Source organism: Lepidochelys kempii, chromosome 4, assembly GCF_965140285.1.
Source record: "Lepidochelys kempii isolate rLepKem1 chromosome 4, rLepKem1.hap1, whole genome shotgun sequence".
In the NCBI taxonomy this organism is placed as follows: Eukaryota; Metazoa; Chordata; order Testudines; family Cheloniidae; genus Lepidochelys; species Lepidochelys kempii.
Window position 1 is genome coordinate 113383341 of NC_136383.1, and position 23410 is coordinate 113406750.

At 38.9% G+C, this 23410-nt stretch overlaps 1 protein-coding gene across 5 annotated transcripts in view; it reads left to right on the forward strand.

Annotated features, from left to right (window-relative positions):
• RAB28 (RAB28, member RAS oncogene family) overlaps positions 1-23410 on the forward strand; it is an 89976-nt gene that overhangs the window by 36359 nt on the left and 30207 nt on the right. Inside the window, exon 5 of one of the 5 annotated variants that reach the window (XM_073342490.2) lies at positions 8496-9559. The exons of the other annotated variants lie outside the window; for them this stretch is intronic. Coding sequence (XP_073198591.1) covers positions 8496-8683 — 188 coding nt within the window. The 3' untranslated portion in view covers positions 8684-9559. Of the gene's footprint in view, positions 1-8495; positions 9560-23410 lie in introns of those variants that run through there. 5 annotated transcript variants of the gene reach the window in all.

A 23410-nucleotide genomic window follows, 5' to 3' on the forward strand; every position in this document is an offset into this window, starting at 1 on the left:
TACAGATATTGAATCTATTTTCCCATGTTAAGTATCCTCACACCTTCTTGTCAACTGTCTAAATGGGCCATCTTGATTATCACTACGAAAGTTTTCTTTTCTCCTGCTGATAATAGCTCATCTTAACTAATTAGCCTCTCACAGTTTGTGTGGCAACTTTCAACTTATCTGTATGTATATATTTTTCTTATTATTATATGTTCCATTCTATGCATCCAATGAAGTGGGCTGTAGCCCATGAAGGCTTATGCTCAAATAAATTTGTTAGTCTCTATTATTATTATTATCATCTAAGGTGCCACAAGTACTCCTGTTCTTTTTGCGGATACAGACTAACACGGCTGTTACTCTGAAACCTGTATACTGATAATACAACTCCTTCTTGTTGGCATATGTTGCGTTTGCTCTGCTCGTATAACTATACCGGTATAGATGTATCAGCAAACCACAGATAGTGTAGATAAGCCCCTATTCATATGCTTCCATCATATGACCCCTGGACTGAGAGAGAAACTAGTCAAAGGTGAGGCTGAACCCACGACTCCCTTAAAGGTCCAGCTTACCCTGTGATATAGCCCATCTGACAAGTTGTTTGTGTAGATATAGAATGTTTTATGTTAAATAATCATCCCTACACAGATTATTAAGAAAACCCCACATTCCCTGCATGTTTTGTTTTGGTGGTGAGTTTGGCCTTTAACATCCTAAAGAATCATTCAAGACAATGAAAGAAAAAAAAATGTCCAATGAAAGCAACCTTTTATGCAAAGTTCTAAAATATTTGCAGCTCAATTCATGAATACATTCTTTATTAGGTTAAGGACATGGGAAAATTAAAACCATATTTTAAAAACAAACTTCTTTACTTATGTTACCAAAAATGCATCAGAAGGGACGCCTCAGTGGCATGGTCCTGACCCTAAGTTCTAGTTGGTGCAGCAAAGGGGGATAGATGTTGTGGCACTGCTGGCTGACTGCAGTGCCAAAGAGGTCATGGGACTACCGCAGTTAAATTGCCATTGCTGGCAGGACAGTTTTGGGAGTGCTATTTGCAATATGTTAGAGGTAATAGTTACCCCGGCTTGGATCAAGTGCAGTCTGAACTACAAGTTCATTCCTTCATTAGCATGCAAGCATGCAGCAGGTTGTGTAAGATAGAAGAAGTTGGGAGTATTGATGTATAGTTCTGTAATGTTTATGTAGATATACTCCATGAGCTGTGAAGTGGGAATATGACCGGGAGAGGACCTCCAGGGTGTATCAAAGAACCTGGATGTGGGTACCAAGAGGGTAGTCGGGTCCTGGACTTAATATCTACATGTTCATCTATGTGGACAAATGTACATGGTGGATCTGATCTCATGGGGGAGCCCAGGTTCTACTCATAGTCCCCATCCAGAGTCCTTCTTGACATTAGCTGGGAAGCCAGAATGGAGACTGTATCTGCTAGACCATCCAGTATGCTAAATAGGGATTTCACTTTCCTTTTAGTTTCTTCCAAGGTTGAAGATGATTCTAGGGCAGCTAGCTATGATGGGGCACGATGGCAGATCAGAGTTTTGGCAGTTTTGTCTGTGGAGGCCCCATGATTTGGCAGCAGCCGTAGCAAGGAACAGAGCAGCATAGGGATGCATCCTGTCAGTACTGTAGCAAAAACGGCTGCGTCAGCTCATTGCCATCTTTATGGACATTGGCTGTGAAGTCCAAAGCCATTTCTGACAGGAGTAGGTAGGATAGGTCTATAGTAAGCCTGCTCTTTGGCTGGCTGGGGACTGCACTTCAAGCTTCAGCCACTGAGCTGAAGCTGACATATATATTTATAGCTATATAAATTAGTTGGACTCCAGAGATATAGGTATAATTCCATTCAGGACTGTGGACTTGCACTCACGCCAGGCTGAATCTGATTTATGGAATGTAATATTGCGTAGGCTACAAGTGGAAATTAGTGTCTTCTAAACCTATACCTATGTTGCCATCGGGGGGCCGGGGGCACCAGACCATTTTGGGAGCAAGAGAGAAGCAAGACAAGAGTAACAAAACTTTTGTAAGTCACCACTGAAATGCATTAACAGAGTTAAGTGAGGAAGCTTGCACACTGCCTGTCTGCACTAAACTCTAGCTAGTACATTGTTTTTCTCTTTCACTCAGAATTGAAGAGGAAAAGAGTAGGCAGTTAAGAGTGGAATTAAATGAGCCCCACTGGCAAATGACTACCATGTTACGCTTTCTTTTGTTTATGAGGACAAAAACAACAGACTTGATTTATTTCCCCCCAGTTAAAAATCTTTAGGTGCTGTTTTATTTGTGCACATATGTCCTGCCTCCAAAGAACAACAGAAATTAGACAGCCAGGTTCAAAGTCTAACAGAATACTGTTACTGTACCTGGGAGCTCAGATACCGCTGCAGTGAGTGCTACAAAAATACCAATAAATAAAAAATTACCATACAGTAAATAGTTATGCTTAAATTTAGAGAACATGCCATTAAAAATGACAAGTGGTAATAAATGATTTAAATACAAAGGTTAGAACAATACGCATATCCTCTTTTTATAATAATACACACACAAAATGTTGAGAAATCATGTACTGTTGCCACGGGTTCTGGCTGTCATTTCTTTAGCAATGTGGACACATGTCTAATAAAAAAAAAGATGCTGCATAAGCCATAGTTCAGGCTGAATGTGCTTCTGTTTTTGGTTTAGGTAGAAATGTTGTTTCTGGCTGCGTCCTTCATACTTAGGTCTTCTTACAACAAATGGAAAGCCCTTAATTGTACCTCAGGGAATAGTTAATGTACAGTGGACATATGGTGGACAAAAGCTGAGTCTAGTAAATGAAATAAAATTATAAACAGAAAATGTGTGAATGTCTGCACAGTCTGACAGCTATGGAAGATATTGTGCTGTCTGAGTAGCTTATTTAGAATTAATTTGCAATGCGTTTCTACTCGTAGGTAAGTGTAATCATGCCGTTTAAAATACGTCAACATAACTTCTAGAAATTAATTTTGTATGTTTTGTTTGATTAAAAGAAAACCGCTAAGCTTTTCAAAGGCACAGAGTATGCACATTCATTCTTTCTAAAGTTTTTCTTCTCTATCATGTGACATAAATACAGTGTGATTTCACCAATGGAAATTAGACTTCTTGCATTTATGAAAAAGTTACAGCATTTGATTGGGGGCATCAGCATTAACCCTGAACAGCTCTTGGTCTTTATGGATTCAAGCATTATATGTGGTTTCACTGCTCCAGCAAAAGGTTAAGTATTAATGGAAAATGTTCACAGCTCTTTTACTCAAAGAAAACATGTTACTTGTAAGTTTTCTTTTGATTTTACTTTTACAGTTACATTGAATGTCTTCATTCATTTAGCCATCCATAAAGCAAATATTGTTGCACATGCAGTGGATAATAAGTCTTTTTAGGACTACTTGTGTGGTATGTCACAGATCATTAACTGCAAGTAACCACCTGACTTGAGGGAAGTCTGGAAGCATCATTACAGTGAAATAAGCTTTTATTTCTGTATCACTGCAGCACATTGATTTGTAGGAATGTCTCCATTAGCTACTGTGGAAATATATTCTCATATATTATCAGTGAGGAAAGCTGATGATAGAGGATAACCAACGTTCAAGTGTGAAAAGGACATTAATATCAGACTTTTGGACAAAGTAGGAAAAAAGTGCTCTTATAGCACTCTTTTTTTAATTCAAGAACTAGATATCGTTCAGTAAATAATTGTTTTTGTAATTATTTCTTAACCAGTGGTTAAAATCAAGACTGTAATAAAGAAGGAATGGTACAATGTTTATGCATACACTCTAACTTCATCTGATTTGTGTACACTAAATGATGGTTTACTATGCGGTGGTCAGATCGGGGGAGGATGGGGGGGAAGATGGAGGAGGGAGAATTACCATCCTGTTCAGCAAGGAAAATGTAAACATCTCCCTCTTAGATTTGACTCGACTGAAAAAATTAAGAATTTTATTTGAGATATTCTTTAAATTAATTTCATCCTAGCTTAAAAGCAATTGAATGTAATTGATAGAAGTTTGGAATTCTGAAACATGACTTTGGCTACTAAAATAGTTTAGTACTTCTGATCAGTGGAGATTTTGTGGCAGTTAAAACTAAGGTAGCAGGTTTTTGCGTGTTTTCTTGATGTACTTCACTACTGTTTTTCAAAGTAAATTATAATTTGCTGTCAGATTCTTGAGGCACACAAGACAGCAGAAGGGCAGCTAATCTTAAAAAAATATTGGAATTTGTTTCTGTCAGCTGGAAAACATGAACTAAGATGTTCAGATTCAGGAAGGGGGGGGAGAAAAGGTGGAGGGGGAATTAAAAAAGTTAAAAGGGTTGGTAATTAGAGTTTCCCTTGGATAGCCTCAATCTTGTGTTAGTTTTTTTGTTTTTGTTTTTTAAATTCAGAATTATATGAGACTGGTTACTTTTTTAAGAGAGAGTTACCATTGCAGCCTCTGTATCACCTAGTATGTATATCACTACTGAGGTATATTGTGATTTTTTAGAAGAACTTTTATTTGCCCCAGTGTGATATTTGTCCCCAGTGTACACTACACATTTTTAAATAGTCTTATGATTTGAGGGAAAATCAACCCTTACAATAAACATTTTTCAGGATATGATTTGAACTCTTCAACATTTTGCTTGATTTTCTATTTTATTTATTTATTTACTTATATATTCATAGAATCATAGAATATCAGGGTTGGAAGGGACCCCAGAAGGTCATCTAGTCCAACCCCCTGCTCAAAGCAGGACCAATTCCCAGTTAAATCATCCCAGCCAGGGCTTTGTCAAGCCTGACCTTAAAAACCTCTAAGGAAGGAGATTCTACCACCTCCCTAGGTAACGCATTCCAGTGTTTCACCACCCTCATAGTGAAAAAGTTTTTCCTAATATCCAATCTAAACCTCCCCCACTGCAACTTGAGACCATTACTCCTCGTTCTGTCATCTGCTACCATTGAGAACAGTCTAGAGCCATCCTCTTTGGAACCCCCTTTCAGGTAGTTGAAAGCAGCTATCAAATCCCCCCTCATTCTTCTCTTCTGCAGGCTAAACAATCCCAGCTCCCTCAGCCTCTCCTCATAACTCATGTGTTCCAGTCCCCTAATCATTTTTGTTGCCCTTCGCTGGACTCTCTCCAATTTATCCACATCCTTCTTGAAGTGTGGGGCCCAAAACTGGACACAGTACTCCAGATGAGGCCTCACCAATGTCGAATAGAGGGGGACGATCACGTCCCTCGATCTGCTCGCTATGCCCCTACTTATACATCCCAAAATGCCATTGGCCTTCTTGGCAACAAGGGCACACTGTGACTCATATCCAGCTTCTCATCCACTGTCACCCCTAGGTCCTTTTCTGCAGAACTGCTGCCTAGCCATTCGGTCCCTAGTCTGTAGCTGTGCATTGGGTTCTTCCATCCTAAGTGCAGGACCCTGCACTTATCCTTATTGAACCTCATCAGATTTCTTTTGGCCCAATCCTCCAATTTGTCTAGGTCTTTCTGTATCCTATCCCTCCCCTCCAGCATATCTACCACTCCTCCCAGTTTAGTGTATATATATCATGATATATATATCAACAATTCATGTAACTATATATACATCTATATATATACACACACACACATACATATACATATATGTGTGTGTGTATATATATAGATGTGTATATATAGTTACATGAATTGTTAAGGGGCAAATTACAGCTAAAATTTTATCATTTTCACTGTGCATGCACTGGTTCATTTTGTGCTTTCTGTTGCTAATAGCCAAATTGTGAAGGCAAATAGTAAATATATTTTTCTTTTCTCTTTTTTTCTTTCTTTTCTTTTCGAAAGTGATAAGCAGTTCTGTACAAAATGGACGAACATTATGGTCTCAATCTTGCAATTTGGATCTGCACGGAGTCCCATTGAAACCTGAGCAGATCCAATTGGGGAACAGGACCTAGAGTTGTAGAGTGAAGCTCTCAATTCAGGAAGTGCACCATCTTATCTTTGTTCCTTGTGTGTATGTCTTACGATCCGATCTTTGATCCCTCTCATTTCAATGTGCAGATTAGATGGTGTGTAGCTGGGGCTCTAATTGCAGGAAAGTGGGGAGGTTGTGGTGGTGGTGAGTACTGGTATAGTTCCAGGCTCCCCTCGCAAACATTGCTCCATCCACCTGGTACACTGAGATGTCACTCTCAATAGATTGTACATAACTTCAAAATATGATCATGTGTGGTCTTCTAAACTTTTTGCTTGGCTCCTCCTCGGTGGATCTTGAATGTCTCCCTGGGCTTTATGAGCTTGGATCCCTTTGGGTGGGATTTTCATGCCTTACTGAGTTCTCCATGTGCTTGGGGTGGGATTCCACCTAGGTGAGGCTCGGATGCTAACAGAGGACTCCCCCTTCCTTCTGCCTTGTTTACTTCACAGGTCAGATTGAGGGGGAAAAAATTAAGTGGTGGTGTTTTTCCATGTACTACTCATTTGTTAAACAAACAGAGATACTACAGTACTCTATAGATTTTGCTGATCTCTATAATATGATCATCCCTCTCCTTTTTTAACACCTCACTGAGATGACTGGGGCTGTTCACACCTCTCTGCTATTGTTCCAGGATTACAGGCAGATAATAAACTTGTACTAGTTATGGTTGCTTGATATTTTTCAAGGATATTTTCCCAGTCATAAGGGCTAGAAACTGTTTTTTTTAAATGAAGGAGCTGAGATTCTGTAGCTCATGATGCTAATCTCAAAAATAACTATCATTTCACCGAACCTCCACAAGATGGGCCAGTTTGATCTCTGGTGTGTAGTGAATGAGGCAAAGGTCTGACTCTAATTTAAAATAACCTACTAAAGCAGAAAAGAGGAACCCTTCACATAGTGAAATTCCTGTTTCTAGAAGTATTACAATATATATTCTCTATTGAAATTTCATTATATATTTTACCAATTTGTTAATATATCCCCATTCATTTGGAAATATTACTTTAAAATATTTTTGTCTTTTACTGCTTAATAAGTGTACTTTGTCTCATTTATGGTAAAATTCCCATAGGATGTAAGTGATACAGAAGCTTTGTGCTGGCCCTCTGCACAAGAGAGAATTTCGCCCTTGCTACATACTATTCTATCTATGAGCAGTTACCACCCTGCCTCATTCATTGTTTAGGGTCTCTGTGATACAGTAAACAGTCATATCTCATTCACTGCACACTTGTTGAGCCACCAATCTGAAGGACAAATTTTGATCTTGGTTATACAGGTGTTAAGTCTCTGGTTTTATTCCAAATTAAATTGAATTATGTCAGATTTACACTGATGTAATTGTGAACAGAATTTGGCCCAGAATGATCCTTTGGATTCTTGCCTCATGCATCTCAGAACCCTACCTCATTTGCTGGGCATCATGCAGTCTGTGCACTGAATGAGGCATAGCAAATTCAGTAATAGTATGTGATATCAATAAATAGTCTTTTGTATTATGTATATACAGAAGGGAGCAGAATTATTGTTAACATTGCTGCTTTTTGAGTTTTGGGTGCTTAACTCTTCAACCTAAACATTTGTATTTGTATTACATTAGCACTTGGAAGCACCAACCACGATCGCTGCCCTCTTCTGCTAGGTGCTATATAAACATGTAGTAACAGTCCTTCCCAGTTTGAAAGAGTTTATAATCTAAATAGACCAGACAGCTGAAGGTGAGAGGAGACAGAGTCGCAGAGAGATGAAATGATTTGTGGAAGACTTTCTTGTGGGAAAAATAGTATGTGACCACGTAAATAAAGATTGTATCATAATACATATGCAGAAAGAGGCTGAATTAAGATTTCATGGGCAACCTTAATTCGGACAGTCTTAACTGTCACATTTCTTAACTTTTGAGTGCTTGATTTTGCACCCTTAACTTTCTTTTAGTATATCTATATTTTTTATGTAATAGATATAATTTCCCCATAGGTCAGATTGTTAGGGACCTTAGTTTTTTTTTCCTTCCATGCAGCATGGAGTGTGAATTGCCTGCTAGGATTGGTTGAGGATATCCCACCTAATCATTGCATGGTCCTTGGACATTCGTGGCACCTCAGTCTCCCCTGTTCTCTGGCTGTGAACAGTTTAATCCCCTGAGGACTGAAATGCTTTAGTCTATCTCAAGTCATTGGGCTCAATGTAGGGGTACCTGGGTGAAATTTAATGACCTGTGATATACAGGAGGTCAGACTAGATGATGTAATGGTCCCTTCTGGCTTTAAACTGTATGAAATACATTTTAAGTCTGTTTTATATAGACATAGTGTAAAAAGTAAAACTCTTGTATATATTCTTTATCAAAAGAAAAGAGCAGAGACCATCAGTTATTAAACATCTATTTTTAAGAACTTGCAGAAGAGTGCTCTTTGAAATGTCCCCACTACTTCATCCTCACTAACTACTTGATTCTGACCAACAGGGAGGAATTGGAGTCAAAGGAATGTGGAGTGCAATTTGGGTGAAAGTGATCATGAAATGTTAGATTTTATGATTCTAAGGAAAGAAAGGAGACGAGAGCATCAGAATAAGGACAATGGACTTCAAAAAAAGCAGACTTTAACAAACTCAGAGAACTGGCAGGTAATGTCTCATGGGAAGAAAATCTAAGTGATAAAAGGAGATCAGCTGGCAGTTTCTCAAAGAGATGGTATTAAAGGCATAACAACAACTATCCCAGTGAGAAGGAGAGATAGGAAGAATAGTAAGAGGCCAATATGGCTCCATGAGGAGCTCTTTAATGACCTGAAAATCAAAAAGGAATCCTACAAAAAGTGGAAACCCAAATGAATTGCTAAGGAGGAGTACAAAAGAATAGCATAGAAAATTAGGGTTGGAAGAGACCTCAGGAGGTCATCTAGTCGAATCCCCTGCTCAAAGCAGGACCAACACCAACTAAATCATCCCAGCCAGGGATGAGCATGTAGGCACAAAATCAGAAAGGCTAAGACACTAAATGAGTTATACCTAGGAAGGGGCATAAAAGGCATTAAGAAGTGGTTCTTTAAAATACATCGAGAGAGATGAAGAAAAATGTAGACCTTCTGCTTATCAGGGAAAGAGAACTAATAACTGATGTCTTCAAGAAGGCTGAGGTGTTTAATGCCTATTTTGCATCAGTCTTCACTGAAAAGCTTAATGGTTACCAGATACTCAACATCATTATTAAAAACAAAGGGGAAGGAACACAAGCCAAAATAGGGCATGAACAAGTTAAAGGATATATAGATAAGTTAGATGTATTCAGGTTATCAGGACCCGTTGAAATTCATCCTAAGGTACTTGAACTAGCTGAAGCAATCTTGGAACTATTTGCAGTTATCTTGGAGTACTCATGTAGGATGGGTGAGGTCCCAGAGGATTGGAGAAGGGCAAACATAGTTACTATCTTTTAAAATTGCAACAAAGAGGACCTGGGAATTATAGATCAATCAACGTAAATTAGATACCTGGAAAGATAGTGGAACAGATTATTGAGCAGTTTGTAAGCATCTGAAGCATAACAGGGTTATAAAGAACATAAGCACTGGCTCTGTGTGTGCTCCGGGGATGGAGCACCCACAGGGAAAAAAAAAAAGCGAGTGCTCAGCACCCACCGGCAGCCCTGTGGATCAGTTCCTTCCCCTCCCTCCCAGCATCTCCTGCCTGCCACAATCAGCTGTTCAGCAGCATGCAGAGGGGGTGGAACAGGGTGGGAGGAGGTGAGGGTGGGGCTTTGGGGGAAGGGTTGGAGTGGGGGTGGAGTCTGCGGCAGAGTTGGGGTTGAGCACCCCTAGGGAATGAGGAAGGAATAGCCAGCATGGATTAGTCAAGAGAAAATCATGCCAAACCAACATAATGTCTTTCTTTAACAGTGTTACTGGCCTAATGTGGACAGAGGGAAGCAGTAGATATGATACATCTTGATTTTAATAAGGCTTTTGACACAATTCCACATGACATTCTCATAAGCCAACTAGGGACATGTGGTCTAGATGAAATTACTCTAAGGTGGGTACACAGCTGGCTGAAAGACCACAGTGGGTCACAAATTGAATAGCGGCAGTATGGTGCAGTTGTGAAAAAGAGTAATGTCATGCTGGGGTGTATTAACAGGAGTGTTGTCTTGCTGTACTTGGCACCGGTGAGGTCACAGCTGGAGTACTGTGTTCAGTTCTGGCCATCACACTTCAGGAAAGATGTGGATAAACTGGAGAGAGTCCAGAAGAGAGCAACAAAAATGATGAAAGGTTTAGAAAACCTGACTTTTGAGGAAAGATTAAAAAACTGAGCATGTTTAGACTGGAGGAAAGAAGACTGGAGGGGCACCTGATAAGTCTTCAAATATGTGAAGAACTGTTAAAAAGAGGATTGTGATCAGTTCTCTATGTCCCCTGAAGGTAAGACAAGAAGTCTAATCACAGCAAAGGAGATTTAGGTTAGGTATTAGAAAAAAACTTTCTAACTATAAGGTAGTTAAGCTCTGGAATAGACTTCCAAGAGAGCTTGTTCCGTCCTCACTGGAGGTTTTTAAGAACAGGTTGGACAAAAACCTTGCAGCAATGGTCTGGGTTTACTTGGTCCTGTCTTAGCATAGGGAGCTGAACTTTGACTTTTTGAGGTCCCTTCCTGCCCTACATTTCTATGATTCTGTGATTTCTTCCCTCTCTAATGCTACAATGTATGGGAGTTAGTCAAACTCTAAAGTACAGCTGGTTAGAAAATGTCTACCCCCCAACCCTTTCCACCCCACAGAAAATATTGACTTTTTGATAGAAAATCAAAAGCCAACTTATTTGGGTCATGAACTGAAGTACTTAGGATTCAGATATGCCACCACAATGTCTCATGGGAATTGTAATTCAAGTGCCTTGTACTCTCAGTCTTCTCCTTAGGCTGGTCTCCCTGGTCAGACTACATCTCCCAAGATGTACCACAGTCTCTCCTCTTAGTTGGGGAGATGGTGCAACCTGAGAATTGCTGTCTGTGGTTCATTATGGGAGATGGAGTCCAGTGAGGGAGCCCAACCCGTAGCTGAGAATGGAGATATGAGGCACTGTGATAGCATTTCCAAACCAAACGTTGGTTTTTGACCAAAAAATTTTCAGGCATTGTTTTTTGATGAAAAAAACAAATTTCTGTGGAAAGTAGCCTCTTCTTCCCCCTCCCAATTGTTTTAAGTAGAACTTCAGAGTTACAAACTGACTTCATTTGGAATTGGAAGTACTCAGACAGTATCAGAGACCGAAAAAAAAGGCAAATACAGTACAGTACTGTGTTAAACGTAAACTACAAAAAAAAAAAAAAGGGGGGAAAGTTTAAAAAATTTTTTGACAAAGTAAGGAAACTGCTTCCATGCTTGTTTCATTTAAATTCAGATGGTTAAAAGCAGCGTTTTTCTTCTGCATAGTAAAGTTTCAAAGCTCTGTTAAGTCAATGGTCAGTTGTAAACTTTTGAAAGAACAATCATAACGTTTTGTTCAGAATTATGAACAACCTCAATTCTCGAGGTGTTCGTAACTCTGAGGTTCTACTGTAGTTGAAATTCATTTTCAGTTTCAGAGAGTTTTTTGACAGAAAGATTCTGATCCGCCCAACGCTAGAGTGTGTGACAGATATTGTAACCACATACAGTATCTTTGGGGAGCACATCGCAGTTTATATTTAAAGCTTGAAAACCTCAAAAAATTATATTGAAATGGACCAGATAATATGAGCTGTAGAATATTCATAGCCCTTTGTATCAATACAGGAGATGTGTGCTTGTGTGTGACAGTGTTAAATCATCTGTTGGACTGAATCAACATTAGAATGAGTAGGCAGTGTCCATTGTAGAGACATTTGACTTAAATCCATTGTTCCATTTAAAACATAGTACCATGGTTGCAGATATCAGAATCAAAATACCCTATACTTGCAGATAAAGATGGGGAGTAGGGAGAAGGAATCAGCACATCCATAGCTGCTGTATAATTCTGTGTTGTTAATAAAGGTACTGTCTCCAAGTTCTTAAGTATTGTCAATAATTTTACCATAGTACCATTTAGTAAATGTTCATGGTGCTGCAAAGAGATTTCTAGAAGTCCTACTTCTGGAGATGCAGGAGGGCATTCATTTAATATATCATTGCACACATGCAGCCCCATGTTGTCTAAGGGTATCTGGATTTTACTAGAACTTGTTCATTCTATCCCTAACTTTATTAGTTGTAACTTTTCTAAAGAAAAGAGAAAAATTTGAAATAACTCATTGCAATAATAAACCTTAACTTTTATGAGAGCCTATAACTTGAACTCCACCAAATTCACCATTTTGAATAATTGTTCCTGATGGATGTCCATTGTGATGAACTGTGAGGAGAAAATTGAAGTTTGTTTTGTAAAGGAAATTAAATAAAGGAATAGTCTTTGTAAAGAGAACTTTGAATTGCCAGATAGTACTCCAATTACCAAATCATTAATTTTCTTATGTTGTCTTTCTGGTAAAAATCTATAAACTATAGCTTTAGAGAAGACTTCCAGTTTGAGAGCAGAGTCAGGCAAAACTGTTTTCAGAGGACTGAGTAGTTATTGGGGTAGTTGCATATTTCAAGTGGTTGATCACTAGGGCAATAATGTAGGTTTCTGAGCACAGCCAGTACTTTTTCCAGCTGCTTTATAGTGATATCTTGAAGCTTAAAATGTAATCTATATGGGTAAGCCACAAAAGCCACTCTATATTAAAGCAGACTCTGACAGTAAATCAGTTGAACAGCTGGCAACACTACTAACTCATAAACTTATTTATTAAAAAAAACTAAACAGGAGAATTATATTAAAAAGAGAGGAATATGTTCTACCAGACCAGTGGATATATCTTAAAACCTGGAAAGTGCTCTAGATTAAGGGCCCAATTTATGAACATCTGTTCTGGCATGTGATTCTCATGTTCTTTACAATAAAAGTGTGAAACATGTTTTCTCCCCATACTAATCATGCTTTTATGCAGTTCATAAAACTCCCTATTCAGCCCTATGCAACTGGGCCTCTTTGCTTTACACACTTGCTAGAGTAATTACTCTACTGAAGAGTAAGTACTATAGCAACTTCATAATTCCATGGTATACAGTTATTCTCACGTGTTCAAAGAAGTCATATTGGCATACAAAGCAATAAATGAACATTAAATTTTCCTTCATGTGTTTAAATTTAAACGAAAGCACTGAAGTAATAATGGAAACAGGTCACTGGATAGCAAGGGGAACAGATAAATGTCTTTAAATAATCACGAAGTCCCTTAAAACAGAAAATATTTAGAAATAAGTTATATTTTCTTGGAATCATGGCATACTCTACCTTGGACAATTACTATTAACTCATTTTATATCTTATTCCTGTTGGTGAATTTTCACATCATGCTTATTCAGGTTAATTTTTTATATTTTAATGATGTCCACACACCACCACCTTTTTTTTTTTTTTTTAAACTATTGGCGCTCCGGTTGCATTCTGGTTTGGAGCAAACCTTTTGTCTTGGTGCATAAATGGAATGGAGCCTTTCAGGGCAGCCCAGTCATGTTCTACAACTCTGGAGGCCTACTTGTAATCTCATGCAGAGTGTCTCTTAGAAGCCAGATGGTGTTAAGTGCCCACTTAATATTTCACTGTATCCAGAAGATGAGTAAGAGGCTATATCTTCTCTGAATGTTGGGGGATACCTGTGAGGTATTCAACATGCAAAGGTTTCAGAGTAACAGCCTTGTTAGTCTATCTTTGCAAAAAGAAAAGGAGTACTTGTGGCACCTTAGAGACTAACCAATTTATTTGAGCATGAGCTTTCGTGAGCTACAGCTCACTTCATCAGACGCATACCGTGGAAACTGCAGAAGACATTATATACACACAGAGACCATGAAACAATACCTCCTCCCACCCCACTGTCCTGCTGGTAATAGCTTATCTAAAGTGATCATCAAGTGATGATCATCAAGTTGTGCTGGAAATGGCCCAACTTGATGATCACTTTAGATAAGCTATTACCAGCAGGACAGTGGGGTGGGAGGAGGTATTGTTTCATGGTCTCTGTGTGTATATAATGTCTTCTGCAGTTTCCACGGTATGCATCCGATGAAGTGAGCTGTAGCTCACGAAAGCTCATGCTCAAATAAATTGGTTAGTCTCTAAGGTGCCACAAGTACTCCTCTTCAACATGCAAAGGGCCTCCCTCACTCTGGAGAGATAATTAACACCTAGGAAGATGATTCCTAGCATGAAATCATGGCCCCCTTTAAGTCATATTGTCCCATTGACTTTAGTGGAGACACAATTTCACATGCAGATTTTTTTTTTTAACAATTTATTTATTGAGAATGTTTGAACAGGTTTACAAATCCATGCCATGTGAATATCGGAGACAATACAATAATATTACAACATTGAGCTTTAGTTTAGAGAAACCGTATATCAAATCTCTGTTTGACAGGGTGTTACTAGGTTACAGAGGGAACATCTTTACACTACCCATGACATGTCATTTTTAATGATTATGTTACACTGAGTGAAATCTGTGATTACACACATTTAACAAACCAGGCATATCTATCAAATGTTAATATTCAAAAACAATTGGACTAGTGAAGCGTTTGGGTTTTTTTTGGTTGGGTTTTTTTTGCAGGTGAATGTACTTTGAATAAATGGTGTAACTACATATCTAAGTATTTTCTTGTCTTCTGTCTATTTTTCTGGGTATGTAACTGGTGTATTAATTTTTCTATAACAACCACCCTTTTTTTTTTTTAAACCATTCCTCTAGAATTTCACCCGTAGATTTTTAAGGCCAAAATAAACCACTGTGATCATTTAGTCTGACCTGTGCAATGCAGGTCATAGCAGTTCACTTTGTAATTCCTACTTCAAGGCCAGTAATTTAGGTTGAATTTAAAGCATTTCTTTTTTGAAAGACCAGCCAGTCTTGACCAAAGATTTCAAGTGATGAAGCATCCATCACATCCCTTACTCTCATTGTTATTTATTGTTTGTATTGTGTTAGCACTTAGGAGACCAAATTATAGGCCAGGAAGCCGTTGTGCTACGCACTGTGAACACATTAGTAAAAGACAAGTCCCTGTCCGGAAGAGTTTACAATCTAACTGTAACACATCACTTGGTAAATTATTCCAGTGGTTAGTTAATCTTATTGTTAAAAATATTTGCCTTATTTCCAGTTTGAATTTTGTCGTGTTTCAGCTTCTGGCCATTGGGTCTTATTATGGCTTTGCTAGATTAAAGAGCACTGTGCTATTAGATATCGGATGCAGAAAGGACAGCTCCCAGCTGACAATCTTTAGAGAGGAGATGTATATTCTCTCTCTCTCTCTCTCTCTCTCCCCCAAGCTATAGGAGAAGAAATGGGCGTGGGGAAGGATAGAATCCCACACTCTTCAAAAAATCCAATGATATCTTGGCTGTACACCAGCTTTTAAAGTTTTTTTTACCCCAGGTTTCTTTTGGCAATGACATGTGGCTTCCTGTACTATAGGATCACCGTGCCTTCTTTGGGGTATCATAAGAAAAGTTAAGAATTCATAAATTCCTCTTTAGGGAGTATCTTGCATGAATGAATTCCCAGTCCACCTCCTCCTCACCTGCCACCCTTTTTAAAGTATCCTGTATAATAGCCAATCCTTCTGTATGGTCCCATTTACATTGAGCCCAACTGTCTTCAAGATGACTTAGCCAGCTGTTTAAGGTAGCTTACACAGTGTTAAGGAGCTTCCATGTCACTGACTGCCAGGTATGGATAGGTTAGTTCTACCTTGAATGATACCTCTATAATTAACTTGTGTGCAAGACTACATAACAAATGTTAATTTATTTTATATGAAATAATGTTTTTACTTAGTCACTCTAATTATCTGGTGGAATTTCACCTCCTACAGTGCAAAGTATTAGACTTATTTCAGACAGTAGTTGGCACAGTGTGAATTGTTCAAAGTATCATTTTAGCTGTCATTGGTGAACTACTGTGCAAATAGTTCTCAAAACACAGTATTTTATTCTCAGGAGCTTTGGAAGTGTGTTAAAGTCATATTTGCCTTTTTCAGTGTGACGTTTTTCTGTGATTAAATTGTTTTGTTAGGTCAGGTATACTGAGATGCTAAGATGTAATTTGTGTCCCTCTATATATAACTGGTTGCCCTTTGGTCTGAGTTTCCCTTGTAACAAAGCCGTGAATCACAGAAAGAGCTACTTTGATAGAAGATCAAAATACAGTTAACTAGCTGGAGGTTTATAATGGAAAATATGTCAGTCTTATTATAGCAATAATATTTTAGGTGGTTTATTACTTTAACATAAAGTTTGTTTTAGTACTGAACATGACATCCCATAAACCATTGTATTCCACCCCAGTGGGGATTGGTATTTTCATATTTAAGAACATTTGCGAGTATCCAAGCTGATGGAGACCCTGGTTAGGGCCTCTTGGATCCCGGGTCCCAGTTAGGCAAGTAATCCTGCTTTCCCTCCTCATTCTGGGTCCCCTCTGTCCTAGTCCTTAGCCCCAACTTGCCCCTTCCCTTCCTCCATGTATGTGTGCATGTAATTACCCTATCCCCAAGAACTTTCCATCTGCCTCCTTGCACTAACCACTGACCTCCTCCAGCATGGAGCCCTCTTCTCTTACTTCTTTTATTCTTCTCCTCTCTCCCACCCAGCCCCTTGTTGGACGTAGTATACAGGGAGTGCTTTTAATACTGTTGACTTTGCTTTCCCTTCTCAGATCTTCAGGGAACACTGCTTTAGCAGACCAGTGTAGACTCCAGTATTTTGTTCTTATTTTTTTTTAAATATCCTAGTTGTGTTTTGAAAAGTGTGGGTTACTCTACAGGCACATATTTTATTATTTTTTTGAACAGTACAAATCTTATGAGGATTTTCAGCAGTTTCTTTGGCTGAATTAACTTGATAGATGAGCCATTATGGTTCTTTGGTTTAAATAATATGTGCACTAGGAAGGATTTCCTTTGGAGCTGTTATTCTGCTGGGTAAATAATCCTTGTGAATTAATGTAGAACCTCCTTCATAATCCTATCAAATTCAGCCTAATAAATGCTCTATTATGTTTTTTTAAATGCTTTAGTAGCAAAGACTCTTTAAGTACTCTGATGATATGTAGCACTACCATTGTGTGCTTTCATACTCAATTTATACCTATAAAAATAGGTGTGTAAATGTGAATTCTAATTCCACCTTCCTTTTTAGTTTAATTTCTCCTATCTTTAGCGCTATGTTTTGGCATTAATAAGTATTTAGGGTCCGATTTCAAAGCCACCTAGAAATGCAGATAGGCACCTAGTGAGCTTTTTCAGAAGCACCTAATCAGTAGAGCCCTACGTGGATACAACATTTGTATTTGTATCCAATCTCCAAACATGGTCCGTGGATTTAAGGCGGATATCTGCAGATTTGTAGGACTCTACTAATCAGGTCAGGTGCCTAACTGCTAGGGAGTTAAAAGCACTTAAGCAGGTAAAATGCTTTTTAAATCCCACTAAGCACCTATGTGCATCTTTAGGCATCTAAATACATTTGAACTCTGGTCATTGATGTGTTTGTTTTTTATATTAAGATTTTTTAAAATAATATTGGAATCTATGAAACAGGAATTCATTCTGATGGGATCTGACTGGAGAGCACTATATCGGTAGATCATATTATCACATTTGTCAAGATTTGGCCAAATCATAATGAATTTCACTTCCTTTTGAGAAAACATCTGAGATAAGTCACACAGGGTTAACTTTCCATTAACTAAAATTAAAATAGAAATGCACGGTGAAAACTTTGTTTTGTGGAGCTATTTTGTGTAATTACTCTACCTCATTTCTTGTTCTGGACTTCTTTCCCTGGCATAAGCACAGCTGCATCACCCATTGCCATGGCCCTTTTAACCTCCCCTTTTAATTAAAAAAAAAAACAAAAAACTTAAATCAAATGCTGTTTAAAGCTTTAGTTTTGGGAAAACAGAAGTTCAGATCTAGCCCAGGCGTGGGTGTACAGCTGTTAAAAGCCACAAGCAAAACAATACTTGTAAAAGGGGAGAAAGTTTTAAAACTGTTTTAAAAGTGAAGTTGCCAGTTGGGCTGCATGTTTCAATAGCTCTTCACTTTCAGTCAACTGCTTTTAACTGTTGTTTTCTATTAAAAAAAGCTGTGTTTTATTGAAGCAGCAGCACAAGCTATTAGGCTGGTGGTAATAGGAGGCACCTTGCCATTTCTCTTTAACTTTTTATGAAATTTCTCTGAGTCTAGGGAAATTGCTTGTTAGAAATATACAAGACGTTGAGAGGACGTAGGTCCCCCAGTGCCTTTCCCTGGGATAGGCCCATACCCATCTGATCCTTGGGTGATCCTGATCATTGTTCTGGAGGAAGGTGATACTCCCGAGGTCACAGAGGAAGCCTCAGGGAAGAAGGTAGCTTCCTCACACCTAATTTTTGACACATTTTACTTGTGTGCATGATTGAAACATCTAACACCACTTATTTCCCAAGATACTGCTGGTTTCTAACTAACTGTTTTTCTTGAATCCTGGTAAACCAGATTTGGCCAATAACTCTGAATGGGACTAGAAAGAGAATTTGAGATGCTAAATACTCCATATAGAGTGGAGCACTTCAGAATGATCCTTGTTCTGTCCAAATCCTGCCCATCTCTATGCTGACATAGGGCTAACTTGTGGTACAGCTTGCAGGTTGCCCTGGAGAGGAAGGAGGCTATAAAGCACTGTTTCTTCCCTGGAGAAGGTACATGTACTTTGGGTACCTATGCATGAGGGAGAGCAGCCTCTGTGCCCCACTGTACTTCTCCCAACATAAGTGGGGTGGGAAGGAGTGGGAAATGGATGGAGCCTCGGCCATGTCTCCCCATATCTATGCTGATGCACTGGGGAATGTACGCTGAGCCAGTTATAGATACCTTATTGTAGATTATACTTCCTCACTCCCCATTCCTCCAGAACAAGTGGGGAACCAGGAGACAAATTGTGTTTCTTGATTTGTTCCTGTTGGAGCACAACAATGCACCTGGCAAAGCTACAGTTTAGTCTTTCATTTTCTTGCATGGATGCAAGCACTTGAGCTATCTGTTTTCTTTTAATCCTTCATAGACAGGAGCGCAGTACAGACTGGATTTCTTGTGCTGGCATTGAAAGAATCTGGCTTGGTATTTACCACCCAGTTATGCCGTTGAGTTCCCTGCACTTGTGTCTATGCCTTTATCAAATCTGGCTCCAGAGTCTCTGTTTGCCTCAGCATCACTGTTGTATGTGCAGTCTAACGTGGTACAGTCTGTTAGGAAATTTCACTGCATTTCTAATTTGCACAACACTTTTCTCTGTTATACCACAGCCAGGTGGGCAAGATAAGTTAAGGGGTAAGGTGAATTGTTCACAAGCAATAGAGTTTGTCATAGTCCTCTCTTCCCTGGTCTGTTTAAATACCTTTCATGAAGATGTTAGGACTTCATTTAATCAGAAAGCCAGAATAAAAGCCTCTCAACCACTTCTAGTAAATAAATCTCATCCCTATCCCGACTCAGTCCATCAGAACCCGCTAACAAGCTCCACGCTGCACTCTCACATCTCTGAGGAGAAGAGTCAACTGTAATAGACACAAATACAGTTAAGTAATTTATTTTTGTTGTAATGACTTCATCTTGACATTTTTTTAACTTGACTGTCCATGATGGGATTAGAATTTTGTGTATAATTTACATAATTAAACAAAGTCGGGAATTGAAAAAGTTAAGGTACTGATTAGCATTAACTTGTCTATATTGCACATACTTTATATTCTTAAGTATATCTTTGAGAACCTAAATAGTAGTTGAAAATAAGTGCAATATGTATGAAGTAATTTTACTATTGAACTTTAACAGTTTGCCTTTCCTGACTTTGCCATGTTAGCTTTTTCATAGATTCTAATCTGATCATCTAGTCTGACAACCTGCATAACAGTGGCCAGGGATCTCACCCAGTAGTTTCTGTATCAAGTCCATAACTTCTGTTTGAGCATTAGTTTATCTTTTAGAAAGACATCCAGTCTTGTAAGCTGTCCCTATGGTTAATTCTCTTCAATATTACAGTTTTTCTTAACCTATTTCTAGTCTGAATATGTGTAGCTTTATCTTTCGACCATTTGATCTCATTATGCCCTTTTCCATTAGATTAAAGAGCTGTCTACCATCAGAAATCTCTTCCATATATATATTTGTAGACTATGATCAAGTCACCTCTTAACTTTCTCTTGGATAAACTAAATAGATAGAAAATTAAATGTATTGAATTACCACTGTGTTTAGCATTTAACTTCCTTGTTTATATTATAATAAAGAAAACAATAAATGAAAAGAGGTATGTCAAGGTTCCTCCCCCACTCTGAACTCTAGGGTACAGATGTGGGGACCTGCATGAAAAACCTCCTAAGCTTATCTTTACCAGCTTAGGTCAAAACTTCCCCAAGGTACAAAATATTCCACCCGTTGTCCTTGGACTGGCCGCTACCACCACCAAACTAATACTGGTTACTGGGGAAGAGCTGTTTGGACGCGTTCTTCCCCCTAAAATACTTCCCAAAACCTTGCACCCCACTTCCTGGACAAGGTTTGGTAAAAAGCCTCACCAATTTGCCTAGGTGACTACAGACCCAGACCCTTGGATCTTAAGAACAATGAACAATCCTCCCAACACTTGCACCCCCCCTTTCCTGGGAAATGTTGGATAAAAAGCCTCACCAATTTGCATAGGTGACCACAGACCCAAACCCTTGGATCTGAGAACAATGAAAAAGCATTCAGTTTCTTACAAGAAGACTTTTAATAAAAATAGAAGTAAATAGAAATGAAGAAATCCCCCCTGTAAAATCAGGATGGTAGATATCTTACAGGGTAATTAGATTCAAAAACATAGAGAACCCCTCTAGGCAAAACCTTAAGTTACAAAAAAGATACACAGATAGAAATAGTTATTCTATTCAGCACAATTCTTTTCTCAGCCATTTAAAGAAATCATAATCTAACACATACCTAGCTAGATTACTTACTAAAAGTTCTAAGACTCCATTCCTGGTCTATCCCCGACAAAGAAGACTACAGACAGACACACAGACCCTTTGTTTCTCTCCCTCCTCCCAGCTTTTGAAAGTATCTTGTCTCCTCATTGGTCATTTTGGTCAGGTGCCAGCGAGGTTACCTTTAGCTTCTTAACCCTTTACAGGTGAGAGGAGCTTTCCCCTGGCCAGGAGGGATTTCAAAGGGGTTTACCCTTCCCTTTATATTTATGACAAGGTACGAAAAACTTTCCCATTCAGGCTAGTATTTAAATTCTTCCAAATAGCTTTGAAGTGGACATCTCACAGAGGGGAACTAGGTAGAGGAAAAGCATGTCCCTCTGTTGTTGTTGTTGTTAGGTTGGAGACATTTTTCTGCTAAGTTGAATTAGCAAAGGTACACACCGGGAAAGAACAACAGAAGGGAAAAGTGTCCAGATTCTCACTGATATAAAATCACATGGCCTAAGTGAAGTCAGTAGAGCTATGCTGATTTACACTAGGTGAGGATCTGCCCCAAAAATCTTAATTAGTATCATTTCGATCTTGGATAAAGTTTTCAAAAGCACCTTAAGAAACTTTTGAAAATTTCACTTCTTACCGAGATTATATGAAAGAGGTTTGTTTAAAAAAAAAAAAAAAGTTAGTTAACACATTTTAACAAGTATGTTTTAAGTCCCTAATGAAACAGAAAAAGTTTTATTTTAACATATGTTCCTTGTTGAGACGAGCCTTTACGGTGGGATTTTTCAAAAGTGGCTCAGTGTTGGCCTGATTCTGCTCCCATTGAAATCAATGGGAGTTTTAGCATTAACTTAGTTGGGTCTAGATTTAGGTGGATGCTGAGAACTTCTGTAAATTCCACCTGCATAATCCTCCTGCAAATTGTCTCTGAGCAGCCTTTAAGCCTACTCGGCTAGATTGCATCATAGTGCATGCATTGTAGGGCCACAGAGGAGCCATTAGGGGTCTACTGAAATCTTGAGAGGTCTCCTGAGCATATTTAGAAAGGGCTTGTCAGTCCCCTATAAGTTTGATTTTTAATTCACTCCCCTTTCTCTTTTCAAGCATAGCAAAGGAACTGTTTCTTCTCATTAAAGATTACTTAACTGCAAAGTTTAGAATGTGTTTGTTCAGCTATTTTGAATTATGGCTGACAAAAGACACTGGAAAAACACACTTTCAGGATTTACATTCTCCTGTAGCACAAAAATGGCTGAAGGGATTTTTCTCAAACATAAAAAAAATCATGTTGGTGTTGAGATCAAGCATGTGAAAAGGAGGGAGTTGTTTGATTTAATTGGGGATCGGTCCTGCTTTGAGCAGGGGGTTGGACTAGATAACCTCCTGAGGTCCCTTCCAACCCTGATATTCTATTATTCTATGATTCAGAAGTCCAAACTTAGCCTTAACCTTAGTAGTTTTACATTTTCAAAGTTTTACAAACTAATCCTCACAACTATGAAATATACCAACATTTACCAAGTCTGTATATGTTGATGAAATCAGCGAAAAAATATTATCCATCCATGTTGGAAGAAAGACAGAAGGCCCTGGATGTGGTTTAATGAGGCCATAACTTTATTCACTTATAATATTTGGGAGTACCCAGTAACAAATTCTACAGTGCAGGAAGGACAGGGGGAAGTTTGTTCTACATCTGGATCAGAGGGGGAGCCCAAAGTCCCCTTCTTCAGCTCTGTTAAAGGAGGGTCAGGAAAAGAAGGGGGTTTGCTCCCCGCTGACAAAACATAGGAGCCTCTAATCTCCATTACTCAGCTCCCATAAGGATGCTTTTCTTCAAATCCTTTCCCAATCCATTCAATCTGATAATTGTATCCCTTCCATACTGAGTACTTGCACTGGACATCTGCCACAGGTTTTACATATTAAATTGTGACATTATAACCTGATCCTCCTGTTTTACCCCACCAGCTCCCAGACCAGCTTTGGGGGAAGCAAAAAAATCCACCCCACCTCAGCCAATCTAGCGGTGAGGGAAATATTTCTTCCCAGCCCCCCTCCCCCCAAGGAAAAGGGGCAACTAGCATAAAGCTGAATGGAGTTTAAATATTTGCCCCCCCCCCCCCGACCCACACTCTTCCGGACAGTAGGAAGGGCAATGCAGATGCCTTATCCTGACCTGGCCACAATTGCTTCCTGTCCATCCCTCTAAGTTTCACCCTTTCCCCTACCTGCTGTAAGGGAGACTTTAAAGGGGGCAATGTCCCTCTTCTTCCAGCTAGCTGAACAAATAGCTACTCACATAGAGGT